This window comes from Myotis lucifugus, unplaced genomic scaffold, assembly GCF_000147115.1.
Source record: "Myotis lucifugus unplaced genomic scaffold, Myoluc2.0 scaffold_182, whole genome shotgun sequence".
NCBI classification, from domain to species: Eukaryota; Metazoa; Chordata; class Mammalia; order Chiroptera; family Vespertilionidae; genus Myotis; species Myotis lucifugus.
This window is the reverse complement of record NW_005871230.1, coordinates 465,698-486,845: the sequence shown is the minus strand read 5'-3', so window position 1 is coordinate 486,845 and position 21,148 is coordinate 465,698. Positions and strand designations below refer to the sequence as shown.

The window sequence follows — 21,148 nt, the reverse complement described above, 5'->3', positions numbered from 1 at the left end:
GGAGCTCCCCCCCTTCCTCCTTCCCAGAGGTAGGGCCCGATAAGGGGAGGTGGGGGCACCCCCCCCCTTTCATCACAAAAAGGCAGGAGGGGATCAGGGGGGGTTGGGGGGGCTTGCCCCCTTTCTCACTTCAGGGGCAGGGCCAATGGGGGAGGGTTATGGCTCTACCCTGTCACACACAGAGCAAGGCCGTGGAGGAGGGTTGGGGCGCCACCCTCTATCACCCACAGAGCAGGGCGATCAGGGGGTTGGGGCGCCGCCACTGTCACAGTCAGGGCAGGGCCGATGGAGAGGTTATGGCTCTACCCTGTCACACACAGAGCAGGTCCCCTGGGGGGGAGGGGGTTGGGGCGCCGCACCCTGTCACACACAGAGTAGGGCCGATCAGGGGGTTGGGGCGCCGCACCCTGTCAAACACAGAGCCGCAGGCCGATCAGGGGGTTGGGGAGCTCCCCCCTGTCACAGAGCCGCAAGGCGATCAGGGGGTTGGGGAGCTCCCCCCTGTCACACACAGAGCCGCAGGGCGATCAGGGGATTGGGGCGCCTTCCCCTGTCACGAACAGAGCAGGGCAGATCAGGGGGTTGGGGCACAGCACCCTGTCACACACAGAGCCTCAGGGCGATCAGGGGATTGGGGAGCTCCCCCCTATCAGGCATAGAGCAGGGCTGATCAGGGGGTTGGGGCGCCTTCCCCTGTCAGGAACAGAGCAGGGCGGATAGGGAGGTTGTGGCCCCGCCCCCTGTCACACACAGAGCCACAGGGCGATCAGGGGGTTTGGGCGCTGCCCTCTGTCACGCTGATCCTGGTGCCAGGAGGCATATTACCCTTTTACTATATAGAATAGAGGCCTGTTGCACGGGTGGGGGCCGGCTGGTTTGCCCTGAAGGGTGTCCTGGATCAGGGTGGGGGTCCCCACTGGGGTGCCTGGCCAGTCTGGGTGAGGGGCTGAGGGCCGTTTTCTGGCTGGCGGGTGACTAAAGCTCCCAACAGCTCCTTTTTTTCTTTTTTTTTTTTTTTTAGTCTGGGCCAGCTTTAGCTCTGAGGCCTCGGCTGCTGAAAGCCGGTTTCTGGCCTTTGTTTTTCCTTCTGTATTTGATACAATGTTGCGGTCCGGCTGGCTGAACCTGGCTGACTGAAAGCCAGTTTCTGGGGTTTTGTTTAGCTTCTTATTTGCCACATAGTACATAGTTGCTTAGAGTTGCAGCTGAGAGGCGGGCAAGTGCGGGGAAGGTTAGAGTCAGCCATCACTGGAGCAAGCAAGCTTCCCTGTTCACTTCAGTGCATGGCTGCCAGCCACCATCTTGGCTGACAGTTAATTTGCATAAGGATATGCTGATTAGCCAATGGGAAGGGTAGCGGTCATACGCTAATTACCATGTTTCTCTTTTATTAGTGTAGATGCTACACTAAACATCAGTATACTATCTGTTCAAGTCCCTCTTTCAGTTCTTTCAGTTATGTACCTAGAAATGGAATTGCTGGGTTGTATGGCAATCCTGTTGGTTTTTTGAGGAATCACCTATCCGGTTTCCATAATGGCTGCACTGTTTTACATTCCCACCAACAGTGTACGGAAGTTTCAGATACTCTACATTCTGGCCAACACTTGTTATTTCCTCCCTTCCTCCCTTCCTCCCTCCCTTCCTTCCTTCCTTCCTTCCTTCCTTCCTTCCTTCCTCCCTCCCTCCCTCCCTCCCTCCCTCCCTCCCTCCCTCCCTTCCTTCCTTCCTTCTTCCTTCCTTCCTTCCTTTTTTTCATAAAAGCCATCATAGGAGGTGTGAAAGTGGTATCTCATCTTTTGGGTTTGCATTTTCTTAATATCTAATCACCTTTTAAAAATCAGAGGGACAGAGTGGATCTAGTTTTCAGAGTGAGTTTGAACCCAGATCGATAACCTGCATATTTTACTTGTTTACTCTGCAGACTGTCCTCAGTGGGCAGAGACTCAGCCCCGTCCTGCGTGTAAATAAATGCCCCTGTGCCCAGGTAGCTGAGCTCCCAAAGAGTCACTCCGAAGGAATCCAGTCTCCTGACATTTCTCATCTCTGCCAGAGACATCCTCTGAGATGGACGTGTCATCTTGAGCCTGTCTGGTTGATGTACTGTATTAACCTAATATTAAGCATCTAAAATTTTATAATATTGATTAATTTTGAAATGATATCTTCAATATATTGGGTTCAATAAAAATTTTACCTGTTTTCACTTTATAAAATGCAGCCAATGGAAATTTAAAAGTGACCTGTCCTCTCACTTCATGTTTCTTTTGAACAGCTCTGAGAGTTAGCTGTTCAGTGATGATTTGGGAGCCTTGGCTGATTATGACCATTTCGATGTCCATGGGCAAATTACATTTTGAAACCAAATGGCAGAACTGTCTGTTCCTGCCCTGAGGTCTGTTTGTGGAGACCTGGAGTCACGATGAGGAAAGATGGGACTTGAAGCTCTTGCGAGCAGAGGCTGTGCCTGGCATGTTTTTGAAACACCAGTTGCTGGCCTGTGATGGGAGATTATTATCTGGGGAATGCTGAGTTTGGCTTTCTTACCCTCTCTGTTGCTCTTACTCAGCTCTTCCCTACCTCCTGTGAGAGGGCAATAGTCAGCACCACCTCCCAGACTGACGGATGGTCCTGAGCTAAGCTTTCACCCTTCCCCGGAAGGACAAATTATAGGCTTCCTGGACCAGAACCTGGCAGCCTGTCACTCTGGGGACAGATGTCAGCAGGCCAGTACAGGCGCTGTTAACAGACGGTTTAGTAACCAGAGCAGAGCTGGCCAGAAGCTTGGAAGATTACAACCTATAGCTGACAGTGATAGTTGACCAGCAGCTGGGCTTGTTCACAGACTGAATTCTTGCCTTGGTACCTAACATACATGGAGATGCCACTGTCCCTAAGCAGGAACATAGGGAGTTTACTTCTCAGAATCTCGAGGTGCATTCAGGTTGTGTCAGGTGTGTGGGCCTGGTCTCACCCTCCTCTTTCCTTCCCTTTAGCAGTCAATCACACTCCATTTTCCAGTGAGCTCAGTGAATGTCTCCTTCCTTTCCCGGCAACAGGCAGGCAGTGAGTTTGTGGAGAAGACCCTGAGCAACATATCGACCAACACAGACGCGGCATCTGTAGTCCACAGCATGGACCTGGTGGTGGAGGCCATCGTGGAGAACCTGAAGGTGAAGAACGAGCTCTTCAAGAGGCTGGACAAGTTTGCCTCCGAGTACGTGCAGACGTCCTTGTTGGGTCTGAGGGCTTCCTCCCAGGAATATGGCTTCTGGCTGTAAGCCCACTTCCCCATGTAGCCCACAGTTAGTTCCCTTGGTCTCCATTCACCATTCCCAGTTTGCTTCCTGAGGATCCGGCTGCCCTGATCTGATTCTGGTCCCCAAACAAAGGTGGAATTTCCCATGGTAAATGGAGGGTCCATCCGGGCCAGGCCTTTGCCTCTCGCAGCATCTGGGTCACGGGCCCTCGCAGGCCAGAGGGTGGAGGAGGGCATGTCCTTCAGTGTCTGCTGAGGACCCTCAGAGCAGTTTCCTATGTCCCCTTATTTGGGTGGAACTAACAGAATGGTGTAAGAGAAGGGGTGCCTCTGTCTGCACAATGTTTTCCCAGGGCTCTCCTGTTCTAAGCTTTATCTGTATTAAATCGTAACAGTCTTGTGAGCACTAAAGGAGCATTAAGTTCTGACCAGGCTCTGGCGAAGGGTGGGGAGACTAGCCCCATGAAGGTCAGGCATGCAGGTGCCTGGGACTCAGGACTGTGCACGGTCAGCACGCTTGTGCACGTGCAGCTCATGTTCTCAGAGTCTGGAGCCTTCTGTTGTGCTTGACTCTGGCTTTTGGTGACAGTGACACCTGACTGACTCATTCATACTCCCCTTCTGTTTCATTTGGCTGCACTCACCCTTCTTGGTCAGAATAAGATTATATGACACAAGTAATTCTTAGGCAGCCACGAGTGAGCAGTGGCTACAGAGAGACCCTTGCATACTAGCCTGCTGGAATGTCAACCCTCAGAGCTCTATGGCCTGGGTTCAGGAGAGGCCCTGCCCCAGCAAAGAGAAGAGACTTATCTTTCTGTCACCTGTCTATCACTGCCAATCTGCATGCTCATGCTCCGTACACTGGCATGTAGGGGCTGCAGAAACACCTAACAGAAACCGAGGGCTTTCTTGGTTGGCTCCAAAGTCAGCAGGAAGCCCTCTAAGATAAGCAGACACTTGCCCCGGGAAAGGGAGTATAACCAAGTAGTTTGTCCTGTCCTATATAATAAAAGGCTAATATACAAATTGACTGAATGGCAGAATGACTGGTCGCTATGACGCACACTGACCACCAAGGGGCAGAAGCTCAACTCAGGAGCTGCCCCTGGTGGTCAGTGCGCTCCCACAGGGGGAGCATTGCTCAGCCAGAAGCGGGGCTCACGGCTGGCAAGTGCAGCAGCGGTAGCAGGAGCCTCTCCTGCCTCTGTGGCAGCACTAAGGGTGTCTGACTGCCGCTTAAGCCTGCTCTTAAGCTGTCAGTTGGACATCCCCCCGAGGGCTCTCAGACTGCAAGAGGGCGCAGGCTGGGCTGAGGGACCCCCGCCCCCCCCCCCCACCGCCAAGTGAACGAATCTTGTGCACCAGGCTTCTAGTATTGCAATGTTGGTCATTCCCTGGTGACAGTGACAGGTGTGACTGCCCTCTATGTCAGCATCCAGTAATAGGAGGACTGTAGGGAAAGTGAGGGTTCTGGGGCCAGCCCCACCACTTCCCTCTGGTTGTGGACTGCCAGCAAACCTTTCTGGCTCTCAGTTGTATCATCTGTAATTTGAGTTGGGTTAGGGGTAAATAATGTCCAAGACCATCCCAGTTCTAACTCTAAGACTAACTTCCTTAGCAATCTGTAAAATAGGGGGAGTGGTGCCCACAACAGATGTGACTTTGCTTCTGGCCATCAGCTGTCCTTCTCTACACGCTTGTTTTCATTTTAAGTAGCTTGAGTAAGATATACTTTACTGCAGTGCTTTACAGTTAGGTCCTATAACAGGAGATGAAAATATGTTTCAGTGATAGCATTCCAGATGGAGGAGGACATGACTTCTCTCGTGTAAGAACTGCAGATGAAAGCTTGGCTAAGGCCCCTAGTCAGCTGAGTCCTGCCTCTCCCCTGTCGGCACCGCAGTCCCCACCACCCCCTCTTGCCTTCTCCACACTCAGGCCTGCAGGCATTGCCAGTGATCATTAGGCTCGCACTGTCGATTTTTTCTTAGTACATTTAAGAGAAAAATAGCTTTTTTTGTAACTGACTGTCAGAAGGGGAAAAACAAAAGATGGTCCAAGAAAGGGAAAATGTGAGGGCATACTTTTGTGGAAGATAAGACAACCCTGTATATTTATTATGCAGCACATTGTGTTTGTGTTGGAAGAGGACGTGAGATGCTGGTAGGAGCAGTGGGAGGAGACATTTCCCCTTCTGGTAAAACGTGTGCTGGGAGTGTCCTAGGTTGGGGACACTTGGGACTGGGCTCTGTTGTGACTTCATCCTTTCACAAAACATGCTCTGCAATCAATGCATCTTCATTTCCCCTTTTTGCAAGTGGGTTGCCCTTCAGATGTCCTGTAAATGCCCTTCAACTGCCCCTGCTGCTATGGCTCAGGGTGTGTGGTTTGTGGCAACCACACTCGTTGCTATTGCAGAGGATCTTTTCTCATTGCCTTCTGTATGGGAGGTAGTTTATTTCCTCCATTGACCAAAAAGCAAGCAGCTTTGAAAACTAGAATTTTAAAACTTTAAAATTTAAAAAAAGAAAAATCCCCTCTACCTGGCTTTTAAATTGGCTAACTTGAAGTTGTTGAGAAAGCTGGGTGCTGTGGTGCCTTAAAAGTGAGCGCTCTCCTGAGTAGAAGACCCAGAGGATCTTTTCCTGGGGGCTTGAGCAGCCACCCAGCCACACTGGCTTCTCCTTTCACCTCAGTCTTCTCTCCTCTTTCCAAATCCACTTGTTTCTCCTCTCAGCCTTCTGCCCCTCCTCCCACTTGCCCCTGATGTTTTGGTAAGCAGGAACCCCAAATCCTCAGTAAAGGACTGCTCTCCTTCTTGCTGTATTGTGACGAGGCTTTTGTGGTTCTAATTAGCATTAGGGTGTTTTGTATCTACTCACCCACAAGGTGGTGCCATAGGAAAGCTTGGAAGTCTTGCCTATTTAAAGATTTGCCTGTTTAAAAAAAAAAAAGATTTGCCTGTTGTTCATTTGGCACCCCACTTTATTGTGGTCTTAAAAATTAAATTTGGTTTAAGTCAGTATTTTTTTTAAATTTCACAATATTTATATGCACAAAAGAAGACGACACTGTCTTTTTAGGAGCACAATACCTTGAACTACATTTATCATGTATAAACATGTATCTTTTCTTTCCCAGTTCTACTTGTGGAACCTTAAAACTGCTTTTGGACCAGGTGGTTTTCTTCTCTTTTCATTTGAATTCCCATTCAGTGGAGAAGTAAAGCTTTTCACTGAGGGAAAAAGATCTTCGTTCATGTTTCTTACCTGATGGTTCTAGTTGAGAATCCAAGTGTTTCTTTACAATTTTTGTTTGAGTCTGGATGCATCCTTTCTTTCATTGGTCTTTGATCACTTAGAGTTTTATTTTGTGGCTGAGGTTGGTTAAGTAGCTGCCTCCTTTTTTCCCTCATACCATGAAAATTAATACAATTGGAGAGGAGAAATTTTGCTCCCTAAAATTAAGGAACGATTGGCAAAGATTAATAAATACACCTTTGGAACAAGTAACTTTTAAATTACTTCATATAAAAATTTAAAAATAAGTGAACCAGGTCACTTGACTTCAGTTTCTTATATGAAGAAGTCTTTTCTCTGGCTTCCTCCGGGGGTCAGGACAGCAGATCTGGGCAGGAAGTGTTGCCTCATGCATTGCATCTGAGAATAGTCCTGACTGTTCCCAAAGATGGGATTCATTCCAATAACCTACCATCTTTCTCTCCACAGACACACAATCTTTGCCAGCAACACTTCCTCTCTGCAGATCACGAACATAGCCAATGCCACCACCAGACAGGATCGCTTCGCCGGGCTCCACTTCTTCAACCCAGTGCCCATGATGAAGCTCGTGGAGGTCAGTGGGCCCCTGCTGTGCGTGTCTGCTTGCTTTGCAACTCTGTCCTGCTCCTCTGATTCGCACCCGCCCTGCCATGGGGTATTGCACCGGAAGGATTCTAAGCCGGGGGTGGGGTGGGGGTGGGGGGTGAGGGTAGGTTGTCCTTGTGCTGTGTTTTTCTGGGGATAGCCTATCCTTTCAGAGCCAAAGGAAGGCCCCTGTGTTTCGTTTCTCCACAGCCCTGTGTTCTGACCCGTGATGTCCAGGAGGGCAGTTAACTTTGTGGAATGTTAGTTACTTGTTTGTTCCAAAGCTGGTGGGCAGTACAGAGAGAGGCATCTGACTGGGAGGCAGCACTAAAGATCACTGGCTTGATGCAACCAGGGGAGAGCCACACGTGTTTGGATGGTCTCGGTGAGGTCAGTTTGCTCCAGGCTGTAGATGGAATTCTTATTAGACAGCCTGGTTTCACACAAGAGCCACTATCACTACCTCGTCCACTGCTCCTGGGGTGAATTTGGCCCCATTTAATAGGGCCTCAGTATTGTCCCCAGGGTGAGGCACATCTTTTGGGTGTTGTGATCAGAGCTATTTAAAGAGCTCCTGATAACCTTGAACTTCCTGACCACAAACCCGCAGGTGGAAGGGAGTGGCCTGGGAGGGCTGCCCCAGCCTTCCTGGTTGCTGCTTCTGTTTGCTTGGAGACTTGGGGATGAGGAAGATGGAGTCACAGTAGACAATTGGTACCTGAAATGTGGCAACTTGCCTTTTACAGTGGACTAATGACGGGGTGTGAGGAGCAGCCGCTATTAAAGTAGCATTTGTTGTGAGGTTGGAGATTTATTGCCGTGCGAAGTGTGGGGGATGTGGAGCCCAGTGTTTCGGGACCTGTTTTCCCCACTGCTGCCTTCTCCAGGCCTCGCTCCTTCCTTTATCCCTGCCCTCCCCACCCCACCCCATCCCGCAGCAGCGTGAGCGTTAGGTTAACGAGGACTGTTTTCCTATAGTTTTCTGTCGAGTGACAGCTCTGACCAGCTTGCGATAGGAATCTGTCTGTTCTAACATTGCTCCTCAGCTTCTTCCAATTTACCCCATTCCCTATGGTGGTTTTTGAAGAAGTTGAAGAATGAAGAGGGGATAGAGAAAACCACATTTATCCTCTTTTATGCAGAAAAGAGCAAAAGAAGTGGAATGGGATTTTTAACATTTCTGTACTTAGCAACTAATTACTTTCTTGTGTAAACCACATATCATGTGCATATGTGTTTTGGAGATAAAGACACATTTTATAGATTTACTTCAAACTCTAATAATGTTGTTTTCAACTGCATTTATCGGATCGGGTCCATCTGTGTCTTTGAAAATGTTGCACATTGGTTGTTAACAGCTAATACTTATTAGCAAATGTTAGCATTCTCTAGAAAATATTTTCTAAAACAGAGCTCTTCTCTATTCAGTGTTTATTCTTTAGCTTTCACATGTGGCTGAGTGGCTCTTGCCTTTTACTTGGAACTGGTTTTATATATATATATATATACCTTCTCTTCAGACCCTGCTGGAGCTATAAGCAGATTATGTGTAGCATGTTGCTCTTGGTTGAGTGAATGAATATGCAGCCCTCCCATTAAAAGCCTTTACCATTGACTTCTTTAACACATTATTTTTAAAACTCCGTACTGAGCGGCCTGTGCCCTACTCCGTCTTTGTAGCTCTGATGGGATGTGTGGCGCCTCCTTAGATCAGCTCTCGGGTTGCCCTTCGATGGGTGATGCCACAGAGCAGTGTCTGGCTGGTTCTTCCCAGCCTCATCCCCATCTTCCTGGCACTTCTTTCTGCTTCCACTTACTGACTTCCCTTAGTGTCCTGGCACTCCACCACACCCCAGGCTGTGCTCACATTAGAACACAAATGAGAATCTCTTCACTTAGCTGCACCTTTCATCTTGCACAGGTACTGGCTCATTAAGGCACATGGCGCCCTCAAGTAGGGCGGACGTATCGGTGTCCTCATCCCATGTCACAGGAGAGAGGCACGCAGGGTTGGTCTGGCCTGCCTAAGCTCATAGACAGGGTCTGACGGAGAAGCCCCGCCTGTTTGCTTTGACTTTTGGTGAAGTCCTTACATATATATATATATATATATGTATGTATGTATGTATATATATCCTTTGGTTTTTTTAAAGTATGAATTCACCTGGCTCTCACTCCATTTGCCAGAATCTAACTCTTGACGTGTAAAGTCAATGTTTCCTGAGGGCTGGCTGCGAGGCATGGTGCTTGTGCCGTCGCCTGTGGATCTCAGTGGCCCACTAGACCCTTGCACTGCACCTCGTAGGAGGTACAAGGACTGGGGCACCTTCCCAAGGTGCCTGGCAGGCCAGCCCCAGCCCTGAGCCCCTGTTTGCAGGAAGTGAAAGCCTTCCTCTGTGGTTGGCCTGTTCAGAAGCAAAGAGAGCCTTTAGGCTCCTCCAGTTACCTCCCTGAAGTGGTGAACAGCAGCAGGTAAAACACCAGCAAAAGTCGGCACCTAGGGAGCAGTTCCTGCCTGCTAGGGCTGCAATCCTGCCCTGCCTCACAGTCTCGCCTCAGTTCCTTGAGACAGGTAGAGTGATTTCAGTGTCGTTCTAGTCTCACAAAACATGCCGAGTTGTGGGCCAGGAGGTGGTGCAGTTGGGATTTGAGCCCAGGTCTGTCTCACAAAAAAGCCTGTAAAACTCTCCTACACAAACCCTCACCTTTGTATTTTAGGCCTTGATTTTGTGTATTCTGCAGTACTTCAGTGTCTTAAAGTGGGCGTTTTGGTAAACATTTTGTTTCTGGCTGAGATCCTTCTATTCTGAAACGAAAGCTATTTTTGCTGCCCGTGTGGGTGCTTTTGGTCAATGTTTCTTGAACTGTTCTGTTAAAATTGTGTGCTGATCTGGGTCATAATTCTTCTCCACTTTGCATTTCCAGGTCATTAAAACGCCGATGACCAGCCAGAAGACGTTTGAATCTCTGCTAGACTTCAGCAAAGCCCTGGGAAAGCATCCTGTTACCTGCAAGGTGGAGTCTGAGTAGCATGGGAAGGGCTGATTTTCCCGGGACCTGACTTGCTCCAGGTGGAATTCTTGCGCAGGAGAACGATGCGGGAGATGGGGCACTTGTACTGCAGGCTTGTCCATGGGTTGGGAAGAGTGAGCTGCGCCTCCTTTCTAGCTCGCCAGGGCCATCATGGGGAGTCTGAGATCCAAAGGGGCGCAGCAGACTGTTGACAAGTGGCTGTGTTTCCACAAATGGATTTTGTTACTCCATCAGCTTTAGCTTCTGGGCCTCAGGAGCCAGAACCACCCTGTGTGTCCGGCACAGCCTGATGGACCTGTGCATCCCAAACAGAACACTGGGGCTTCGCTGTTGGCAGGAGCAGCACGCATAGTCGGGAGGTGATGAGAGAAGAGCAGCCCGCCCTGCCCCAGGTCATGCTAGGAAAGCTGCTTCTCAGTGGAATGCTGCGTTGTCGTTTGTGTGTTTTGTTTTCAGTGAGAAGTGCGGTCAAATGGAAAGCCTGCCTCGACCTTTCCCCTTAGGGTCCCCAGTTATGAGCTGTAAAGTCACCCCTGGCCCTCCACTGCTTCGCATTGGTTACCTCAGTCTCTTCATTTGTTTAGTTACTCACTGGTTCTTCCAAAATGTAAGGGCCACACTTCTGCATGACTTGGCAGCTTTCTAAAGGGGCAGTTGTGTCACAAAATGCCATTAAAAATTTTTATAACTATCTCACCTTTTTTTTACCATAATTTTCTGTATCATTGTTGTTCTTTTCATAGCCTACTTTTGCTTTCTAAAAGATTTTTTTAAAAATATATTTTATTGATTTTTTACAGAGAGGAAGGGAGAGGGATAAAGAGCCAGAAACATCGATGAGAGAGAAACATCGATCAGCTGCCTCCTGCACACCCCCCCACTGGGGACATGCCCGCAACCAAGGCACATGCCCCCGACCGGAATCGAACCTGGGACCCCCCCCAGTCCGCAGGCCGACGCTCTATCCACTGAGCCAAACTAGTCAAGGCTCTAAAAGATTCTTGAGTTTGAACTCACAGTATTGTATTAGCCCATGAAGACTCGGGTTGTTCACAAATCAGCCGAGTCAGTCGCCTGTGGATGTGGACCCCGGGCACCAGAAAGAGCAGAGCAGCACGTGCCAGTCCCCAGCCCAGGAGTGTAGGCTCTTAGGGAGTCTCACTTTCCTAACACTCGTTTTTTATTTGTTTAGGTTTGTGGTTTTAAATTGTCTGGATTTTTTAAAAATCACGTTACTAACCTGACGTTATGATTGGACTTTCTTAGCAGTTTATGCTGTGTGAGTGGCAGGTAGTAGTCATACGCTGGAAAGGACAGTGTGAGCAAATCAGAGGCTGGCTGCAAAAGTGGGGGTGCAGGGCCGAGCCAGTGGTCAAGCTCAGCAGCACAACCAATACTTCCTGAGAGCAAGGGTCTGTTCTTCCACGGGGAGCCACGCCAGGCGCAGGGATGGAACTCTTGGTCTCACAAAAGTACCTACTGTATCATCCAGAACACTTTCTCCAGACTAGACCGTAGTGCTTCCTGGGAGTCTTTCTGGGTCAGTTATTCAGGCTCTTGGAGAAGCATCCTGACGATATATGGCACCCACATAGGATAGGGGTCTGCACGCTCTCATGGAAAGGGCCAGAGTGAATATTTTAGGGCACGTGGTTTCTGCTGCAGCCTCTCAATCCTGCTGTCGTAGCGGAAGGCAGCAGAGACAGCACATGCTGAGATGAATGTGGCCGTGTGCCAATAAACTTTATTTAAAAACGGGCGGGGGCGGGGGGGTAGCGCTGGATTTAGACTATAGGATTGCATTGGTAATTGCCAACACCTGACAGAGAAGAGTGGCATTCATGTGCCTGCAGTGTGTCTTTTCATAGTGAGACTTCACAGGGAAGGGGAGTGTGAGGTAAAAAGGTTAAGGCCATGAACTCTGGAGCCAGCCAGACTGGGTTCACCTCTTGGCTCTGGCACTTACTAGCTGTGTAACCTTGGGCAAGTTACTTAACCTTTCTGTGGCTCAGTGTCCTTTACCTTACAGAGAGGTAATAACAATTACCTCGCAGGGTTAGTATGAGGAATAAATAATATATATATTTGTAATCCTCAACTGAGGATATGTTTTTATTGATTTTTAGAGGGGGGGGGTGAGGGAGGGAAAGAGAGAGAGAGAGAAACATTGATGTGTGAGAGAAACATCAATTGGCTGTCTCCTGTACACGCCCCGATCAAACCCATAATCTAGGTATGTGCCCTGACCAGGAATGGAACCCGCAACCTTTTTTGGTGTATGGGACAGTGCTTCAACCAACTGAGCCACCAGGCCAGGGCCTGAATTAATATTTGTAAAGTACTTGAACAATACCAGGCACATAGTAAGTGCAATAAAGTATATTTAATAAATTGATAAAAACGCATGAACAATGTAAGCTGTACAATTTCATAAAATTAAATTGCTTTATTCAAGGATGATGTCTCTTTACATCCCACTAACATTATGAGAGTATCTGTCTCAGCATCCTCAAAAACACTGAATATTTTAATGGGGAAAAACCTGTTCCCAGTAATCTTACTGGCAAATGCCAGTTTTGTTCCAATGAAAATTTTTTGATTAGTAGTGTGTTTAAATATTTTGTGAGTTTTAGTACTCTTTTCAGGCTCTTTATGTAGACAATATAAACTCTATTTTAAAACACTGTATATTGTAAGTAGAGCAGATATTTTTCCCAGGCTGCTTTCTGACTTCTAACCTTGTCAGAAGGGGGCATCTGGGGTTTTGTTAAGTACTATAGTTGTTGGATAAATTGTCATGTAAAGTGGAAGTAAGGCTGTGCTACTACTATAATACAAGTTTTGAAAATGTATAGCTTCATAAATATGGGTAACATAGGGGCAGCCTGGTGACTTCACAAAAGATAGAGTTCAATGAAAATTCACGTGTCTTTTCTTTCTCTGTCTCCTAAAACAGGACACGCCCGGGTTTATTGTGAACCGCCTGCTGGTGCCCTACCTCATGGAAGCAGTCCGGCTGTACGAACGAGGTACGCACGAGGTGGCTGTCCTGGGCCAGGCGGGAGCCGCAGGCCGGGATGTCCTCAGGCAGGGGCTGCAGGAAGGGCGGGCCTTACAGAGCAGGGAAGGAGCATCCATTTTCTAGCCGGGTGAGTTGGCCTCACCCTGGGCCCTGGTACCTCTGTCAGTGCGTTGCCAGGGCCCCCTGGGTTCCCTGTGAGGCCTCTGAGGTGTGGCTCTGGGACCCTCCACTGTAGTCCTGGCCAGAGCAATTGCACGCCCAGCACAGCTTTATATCCTGGATCTCTGCTTTTGGTTAAAGGGTTTATTGCTTAAAATAATAGTAGTAATGTGAAAATTACTGGGCTAGGTAACCTTCAGTTTTCCTTAAAGCTCTAAATTGTGACTGTGATAGGAAGTAAGTAACAAGGCTGGCATGCGCTGAGGACCACTTATGACAGCCCCGTCCAGCCTTGCTGATGATGCCACGGTACAGGTTGGGTTTTTAACCCTAAGAATAGTCTAAAATGTCTCCTCAGTACTTGTTGATAGACGTATAAGACCTGGGACCCGGTCCAGATTATAAAATGTCATGTAGCCTCCTGCCTGCCTTCCCCACCACATTTCTGGAAAGGTAACTATCATGTCAGCTTCAAAGGCAAAGAGCCTTAATAGGATGGATAAAAAGCAAGTGTAATTGTTTTCAATTACTTCACAAATGCTTGCTCCTGAGCATGTCATTTCGAAACAAAACGTTTCTACCAGCTCTTCCAGAGAGATGAAAGCACATTTGCTTCCTCAAAATCTGCTTTAAATATTAAAACTTTTCTCTGTGTTTCAGGAGAGCATTTGCCTCACTTTTGCTCCAAGATCAAACCAACACTTCTGTGTTTATCTATCAACAAATACACCTAATTACAGCTCAGAGGAAGCGGGAAATGTTTTGCCCAACCTTGCAAGGCAGGGTTGGTTTTTGTAATGTAATGTGTTAGAATAGAGCATGTTGTGGGTGATTCACCTCCTGATGGTGTTTTTCTCACTGCAACATACTGTCACTTTGACATATTTGCAGATGGATCATGTATCAGATTGTAAGTTGAAAGTCATTTTCTTGTCTTCTGTCCCCAGTCCCCGGCAGTGGTCTCTTTCTGAACAGATGCATTCCCTTTGAGCCTCACCATCACCAGTGGCTGGTGAGGTGAAGCTGGAAGGGGAATCTGACCCTTAGTTTGCCTTTGACGTTGCCCTCAGCACCTGTCATTGCTGTCCCTTTGCCTCCCCGCTGACTGCTTCTCAGGGCCTGGGAGCCGGCGCCTGTTCTTCTAGAACAGCTGGGGGTCATGTTGGGGGCGGGGCTTTCTCCCAGCAAGCCCACTGTGGTCTGGACTCCTCATGTCAACCTCAGGCTCTTTACACTTGGAGTGCGGGTGAATTTCCCGCCAAAATATAAGATGGCTCTGTCTTTTGGTTTTGTTCCATCCACCAAAAGGGTGGATTACAAACAAATATTTGGTAATACGCAGTTACAATCGGCCCGAGTTTACACGTTTCCCGCACTCCACCGCAAATCTATATGAACCGAGTTAAAGACGGCTCCCGCGGAGTACGCGCAATTCACGCGAGCCGACTTAACTCGTTTCCCGCACTCCAAGTGTTTACCATGTCCCTCCTGCTGCCCTCAAGGTTCTGCCCTCCTTCAGCCCACACAGAGGTGTGTGAGATGCACACCCGCCACCCATTTCCATTGTCTGTGCTGACCTGCCAGCATCTATTCTACTTTGAAACCTGAACCCATTCTGGATCCTCTGTTGCCTGTCACATCTGTTCATTTGTCACTGTTGATTCCTCCCTGTCATCCCAGCTCCCCTGTGCTAGCCCTGCCTCAGCGGGGCTCCTTGAAGCAGCAAAGGCGTTCACGCCACCTCACATCTCTTCCTAACTGTAACTGGTCTCTGCCATGTTTGCAGACAGTCTCGTGCTGTCCTGGGGGGTGAGGACACAGTGCGTGCTGTGTCTGCCCCATGGCGGGGGGAGCCCGGGGCCCAGCAGCAGAGTCATACAGTGAAGGCGTACACTGACTCTTTCTCCCGGCCTTTTCTGAACTCTTGAGGAAAGCTCTGTACAACACTGCCTTGGGCAGCTCGAGCTGCTGTCACAAGAATACCACAGACTGGGTAGCCTGTAACTAACGAGTTTATATCTCACCGATCTGGAGGCTGGAAGTCCAGGGTCAAGGTGACGGCAAGGTTGGGTTCTGGTGAGGGCCTGCTGCAGGCTGCTGACTTCTCGCTGTGTCCTCACACTGTCCTCACGTGGAGATTGCAGAGAGGAAACTGGCTCTTTGAGGGGCTCTCATCCCACTCATGGGGGCTCCACCCTCATGACCTCATCTGATCCTGATCACTTCCCAAAGGCCCCGCCTTTTTATACCATTTCATTGGGGGGTAGGGTTTCAACATAGGAATTGGGGGACACACGTTCAGACCATACACACACTGCTGATACACCTGTGGGGTGAGTGTTCACACACGGCTGGCACACTGCTGCTTTGAGGTGCAGGCTCAGCAGAAGGGGCTGGGGCATTACAGAGGGGCTCATCCCAGTCATCATCCACTCAGGCCTCCTGGCAGCTGAACAGCTTGCAGAAAGCCACAGGCTGCACCAACTCCCCATGGTATCCGGGCACTCCACCGCTCTCCCTCTGCCTCTGAGCTTCGAGCGTCTCTGCGTCCTTCAGCTTCTGTCCTCTTTCTGTCGCTCTCATTCATCCCCACTGTCGTTAAGGCCTGATTGGTGGAGTCAGTCACCCTCATCCCTGCGGGTCAGAGCTCACTCTCCACACCTTTGAGCAGGCTGGTGCCCAGTAGCAGACAGCTGCCCCCATCAGGTGCCACTCTGACAGGCCACGGTAGGCTCTGGCAGGGTGATGGGGCCACAGTCACTGGCCTCCAGTCACTGTGATGTCCTGCTCACACTGTCACTCCTTATATCCAGAGGTTCTGTTGTCATCAAGGACAGTGTCCTTGCCAGAGGGCCTTTTCCCTCACCCTACCTTTCTCACAACTCCACCATGTGTTCTCAGGGCTGCAGGCCGGACCTGATCTGTGTTGCCAGTGTCTTTATGCTCTGGTTCGTTGTCTGGCTGCCACTCAGTTCCTGCGGCAGGGCAGGTGTCTTTCTCCTTCCCTTCTCTTGCCTGTGGCGGTATCCTTAGTGTACCAGTACTGGACAGGCATTGAGGTCACTATAGCTGAATAAAGGAATGGTGGCTTGCAGAGGTTCTGCTCCTTGTGGCTGTGACCCTGGGTGGTGGTAATGCCAAGCGTGGCTGGTAGGTGGTGCTGATGAGCCAGCAAAATTGCCCTGTTGGGGCGATCCCAGGTTCGCAGGCTGCAGGAGATCTAGGAGTTCATTGAGGAGGCTTTTCCGTGTTGTCTAGAGTTAAGGGCTCTTATCTGGGGAGGAGGGTTCCAAGAACCTCCTAAGGTTCATGCAAAATTTTGCATGTATGTAACGTTTTCTTTGTAGAGGGCATCAGCTTCTCAGTGAAGTGCTTCACTATAAAGTAAGTTAGGAATTAATGGTCTAAAACACCCCACCACATTTAACTCCCACATAGCACACCAATCTATACGTGTGTGTTTTATTTAGTTCTCTCTTTTTTTGCGTCTTTGGCTCTGTTTTAACTCCAAATAGAATTTTTAGAGTTGTGCTGTAAAACTGTTTAGGTTTTGTTTTGTTTAGTGATACGCTGTCTTCATATTATTTTTTGAAGTATGTGACTCTCTGAGTCTGGAATTACAGTCTTTCCTCTAGGGTTCATTGCCTGTCCCTGAATGTAGATTTGATTAAATGGCATTAGGTGAGTTGGAACCATTATGCCAGGAGATTTCTGTCCCTAGGTAGCCTGTATTCTTATGAGATGGGAGAGCCCCTAGTACTAGTAAATAACCAGCACGTTAGGTTGAGACCAGTAACCTCTGAGAAAGATAAAGTAAGAGGATGGCAGGAGTCCCAGCCCCGAGTCCTTAGTTTACATGCATTGAGAGGGAGGGTAGTGAGCAGAGGCCTACAGATGTCAGAAGTCCGAGGACATTGGGCACCCGGCACAGGGAACAGCAGGTGCTGAGCCAGAGGAATGTACGAGGCTGTCATTCCAGCATTCCGGCTCTGACAGCATAGAAGCCGTGGGGTTTAATGAAATTCTTTGAGCAGAATCCGCCTTTCAGCTGCCATGTTCTTTCTCATCCCTGGCTTTGCACATGCTGTTCCTGCTGCCTGGAATGGCCTTCGCTGCCTGCTCTTCCCTTGGGGTTTCTCTTTGGGACATTTAGGACCTGGGCCTGGTGGTAGTTTTGGTGAAGTCATGGTAGTGTGAGTAAACCTCCCCATCTTTGCCCACACAGCTGCGTGAGTCTTCAGCTCTTGTTAATGGTGAAATTTTTGGTTTACACATCTGACTTCTCCCATTATATTTTGAGTACTCATACTCAAGTGCTCTTCTTGATTTTCTTTGTCTCATTCTAAGTCTGGGTGCCTGGTACATGACAGATATGAATGCAAGTTGAATGAATGAATGAATGAATGAGGACACCTGATAAGGCTAGTGTGTATGCTCATTTTACTCTCTTTGCTTTCTTATGACCTGAATTCAAATCATGATCCTCAGGACCCTCTGGTTAACTAATTAGAGGATACTAATAATGTCACCCTTATGAAATAATTGCCTGGTATTTTAATCGCCTTGGACTGCCTTGAAATCCTTTGGCATTACTTCAGTACTTAATTTGCTTTAAAAAATCGTCTTTATAGATCTTTAAATAGTTCCTGTTTCTCATGCCCAAAAATCCAAAATACTTAGGTATGAAATCTTCTCTGAGCATTTTTAACATTTTGGTATAATTGTCCCTTTCTTTATGCTTTGGAACAAAATTCTAGATAGCCACCTACTACAGACTCTTCCCGCTCCCGATTTCAGAGAAAGGGACAAGCTGTTCTCTGTCAAGGCCTCCTGTGGCCCAAGGACAGGATGCTAAGGATGGAACTCCTAGGAAGAAGCATATTGGCCCTTGTCTTAGTCCTCTCAGCACATGTTCAAGCTTTCATAGCAGTTCTAAAGCAGGTTTGGGCTTTTCTTCAAACGTTATTTTGACTGAAGTGTTTATGTGACTGTCATTCTAGAGCAGCCATGGGCAAACTACGGCCCGCAGGCCGGATCCGGCCCGTTTGAAATGAATAAAACAAACAAACAAAAAAAGACCGTACCCTTTTATGTAATGATGTTTACTTTGAATTTATATTAGTTCACACAAACACTCCATCCATGCTTTTGTTCCGGCCCTCCGGTCCAGTTTAAGAACCCATTGTGGCCCTCGAGTCAAAAAGTTTGCCCACCCCTGTTCTAGAGGAATACTCATTATTTGCAAAACCAAGAAAGCTGGAAAAGAAAAATGTATATACAATAAATACAAAAGTATAAAACTTAGTTCTTTTTATAAAGAAAAGTCCATTTATCAATCAGAAATCTGCTTTAGATTCTAAAATCTCTAAATGATATTTTAGTAAATTATTCCAGACTTGGAAATTTCTAGCCCGTTAGAAAGTAACTAATGTTGGAATCAGGGTCTCGGGGTCTTTCTCTGTCCATGGGCAGAACTCACCTACAAAATAGCTTTGAAAGTCTTGTGACCTGTTTAGCATGTGTCTCTGACACAAAATCTTACTTAAGCCAGAAATCCTGACTCCTGATATTTTTTGAATGTGCAGAACTCTAGCAGTTCTGGAACTAGCAACCTGACAAGGAGACCTGTGGGAAGACAGTAACAGGCTCCCCTTCTCCCTAGGTGACGCGTCCAAGGAAGACATCGACGTCGCTATGAAGCTAGGAGCTGGGTACCCCATGGGCCCGTTTGAGCTTCTCGATTACGTTGGGCTGGACACAACGAAGTTCATCATGGACGGTACGCCTTGGGATTCTCTGTTGTCTTTCTTCATTGAGTTGAGGTAGTCTCTCTCAATTGTGACTTACAGGCCTGTTTAAAACAGAAATTCTAAGGGGCCTTAGGAGACTTCCCAAAGTCCTGCCCACATGGCTTAACAACTCAAGTTACTAGGTAGTAGAGGAAGGAAAAATGTGCTGGCTCCCTAGCATCTCTTCACCGGGTACCTTTTTTATTTTTAACTTTTCACTTTGAAATAATTATAGATTCACAGGAAGTTTCAGATATAAAACAGACAGTCCTATTTACCCTTTCCCGGTATCACCCCGCAGTTCCATCACAAGACCACAGCACAGTGTGAAACCATGAAGCAGCACTGACGCATTGTGTCCTTCTCGCACACATTCTGATTTGTGTAACCGCCCTGCAGTCAAGATAACCAGCCATTTTCTTTAATGTGTCCACTTTACTGTGAAGGCTCTGAAACAGGAAAAATAATTATTACAGTGGGACTGCTGAGGTTGCAGGTAGCTCATACTACCAGGTTTCACAAAGAACACTTACGTGTTCGGGAGGAGTGAGGAAGGTTCTACTTGAAGCATGCGCTTTGGAATTTTAAGAGGATGTAAAATACCAGCAGCAGCAAATTCAGATTTTTCACATGTTCTGAAAGTTGTTTGACTGTGAAAAGTTCAACCGCAGTTGAACCAGTGATTTCAGGAAGGGTTGGATAAACAGGAGCCAGGCCTCAAGCAGCGTGGGGTGGGGGGAAGACAGGCAGCTCACCTCCTTTGGGGCCCTGGGGCTGCACCAGCTCAGCCTCTCTCTGCCATGTTGGCCTGAGGGGCACCACACCCAAGGGGCTCTCCCACATCAAAGTGGGACCTCTAGTCTTGCCCTGGGAATGCTGAGATGTGAAAATAAGGCCAGCACTTCATCTGAGCCCTCTTCCCTCCTCTCAATAGGGTGGCATGAGATGGATACACAGAACCCACTGTTTCAGCCCAGCCCGTCCGTGAACAAGATGGTAGCAGAGAAAAAGCTTGGCAAGAAGACGGGAGAAGGGTTTTATAAATACAAATGATGCACAGGTGCTCCGGCTCCGGGACGAGCCCTGTAAGTTCCACCAGCAGCCGCCCCAAGCACCCGCGGGAATGCCCTGGGGTCGGACCTGCTCCCACACAGCACAGTCTATGCGATGTGCAATTTGATTGTAATCTGTCTGAAGTAATTATTTACACGTAGCAGGGTTCTCTATTGAGAACGAGTTCCTTTTTTTAGTCTGTTCATTTCTGTGTATTTTCTAAAAAGCTTTACACCCTTGGTGCCTTGGAGCAAACATTTCTTTTGAACCTCGTCACTTTGAGAATTCACACACTGAATTCACACACTTCCTCTGAGAGCGTTTAGGGGTCATCGCTGCCACTTGGAGGCGTTGGCGAGACCGTGATGTGTCTGTGACGCGCTGTAGGGAGCAGCGTTGCATCTCACCTTTGTGAGGTCTGCTACCTGCAGCTTTGAGCCTCTCCGCACATCCTGGGCACAACATAGTGTCCTGTCTCTATCCCACTCATCATCTGCTGGACTGGCAGGAACATCGCCATGCTCTTGGTTTGCAGGAAGAGGTTTCATTCATCTGAAATCTGGATGAGTATGGTCTCTCTCTCTCTCTCTTTTTTTTTCATGAGAAATCATTACTGCAAACTGCCTACAAATTGACTCTAATAAAATACAATCTTTTAATCTGTAAAAATTTGAATTGAAATAAACATGTATAATTTTAAATGGTAACATGCTTAAGTGATTACAAAAGTAAAGGTTGGTGATTTAGCCGAGAGCTGTGCCCCACCGCCTTCGGTCTATTGCTGTTTAAAGCGGCAGTGGCGAGGAGGAGGTGTTCATGTGGAGGTGTTTGTGGGGACCTGACTGTAGCCATCACTCCAGGTTTCTTGCCAATAAAATCATACTAAGGGCACAGAAAACAATTTTTAAGGAACATCTGCTTCTTTGCCAACAAAGGGAAATAATGTGACATAAGCTTCTTTAAT

At 48.1% G+C, this 21,148-nt stretch overlaps 1 protein-coding gene across 3 annotated transcripts in view; it reads left to right on the top strand.

The window, feature by feature from the left end:
• HADH (hydroxyacyl-CoA dehydrogenase) overlaps positions 1 to 20,891 on the top strand; it is a 46,326-nt gene extending 25,435 nt beyond the window's left edge. Inside the window, exons 3-8 of one of the 3 annotated variants that reach the window (XM_023760452.1) lie at positions 3,000 to 3,217; positions 6,991 to 7,117; positions 10,054 to 10,143; positions 13,118 to 13,190; positions 19,005 to 19,121; positions 20,066 to 20,891. In XM_023760452.1, coding sequence (XP_023616220.1) covers positions 3,000 to 3,217; positions 6,991 to 7,117; positions 10,054 to 10,143; positions 13,118 to 13,190; positions 19,005 to 19,121; positions 20,066 to 20,184 — 744 coding nt within the window. In that variant the 3' untranslated portion in view covers positions 20,185 to 20,891. Of the gene's footprint in view, positions 1 to 2,996; positions 3,218 to 6,990; positions 7,118 to 10,053; positions 10,144 to 13,117; positions 13,191 to 19,004; positions 19,122 to 20,065 lie in introns of all 3 variants that reach the window. The other 2 variants (XM_023760451.1, XM_006096584.3) reach the window with 2 other exon arrangements.
• The last annotated feature ends 257 nt before the right edge of the window (positions 20,892 to 21,148 follow it).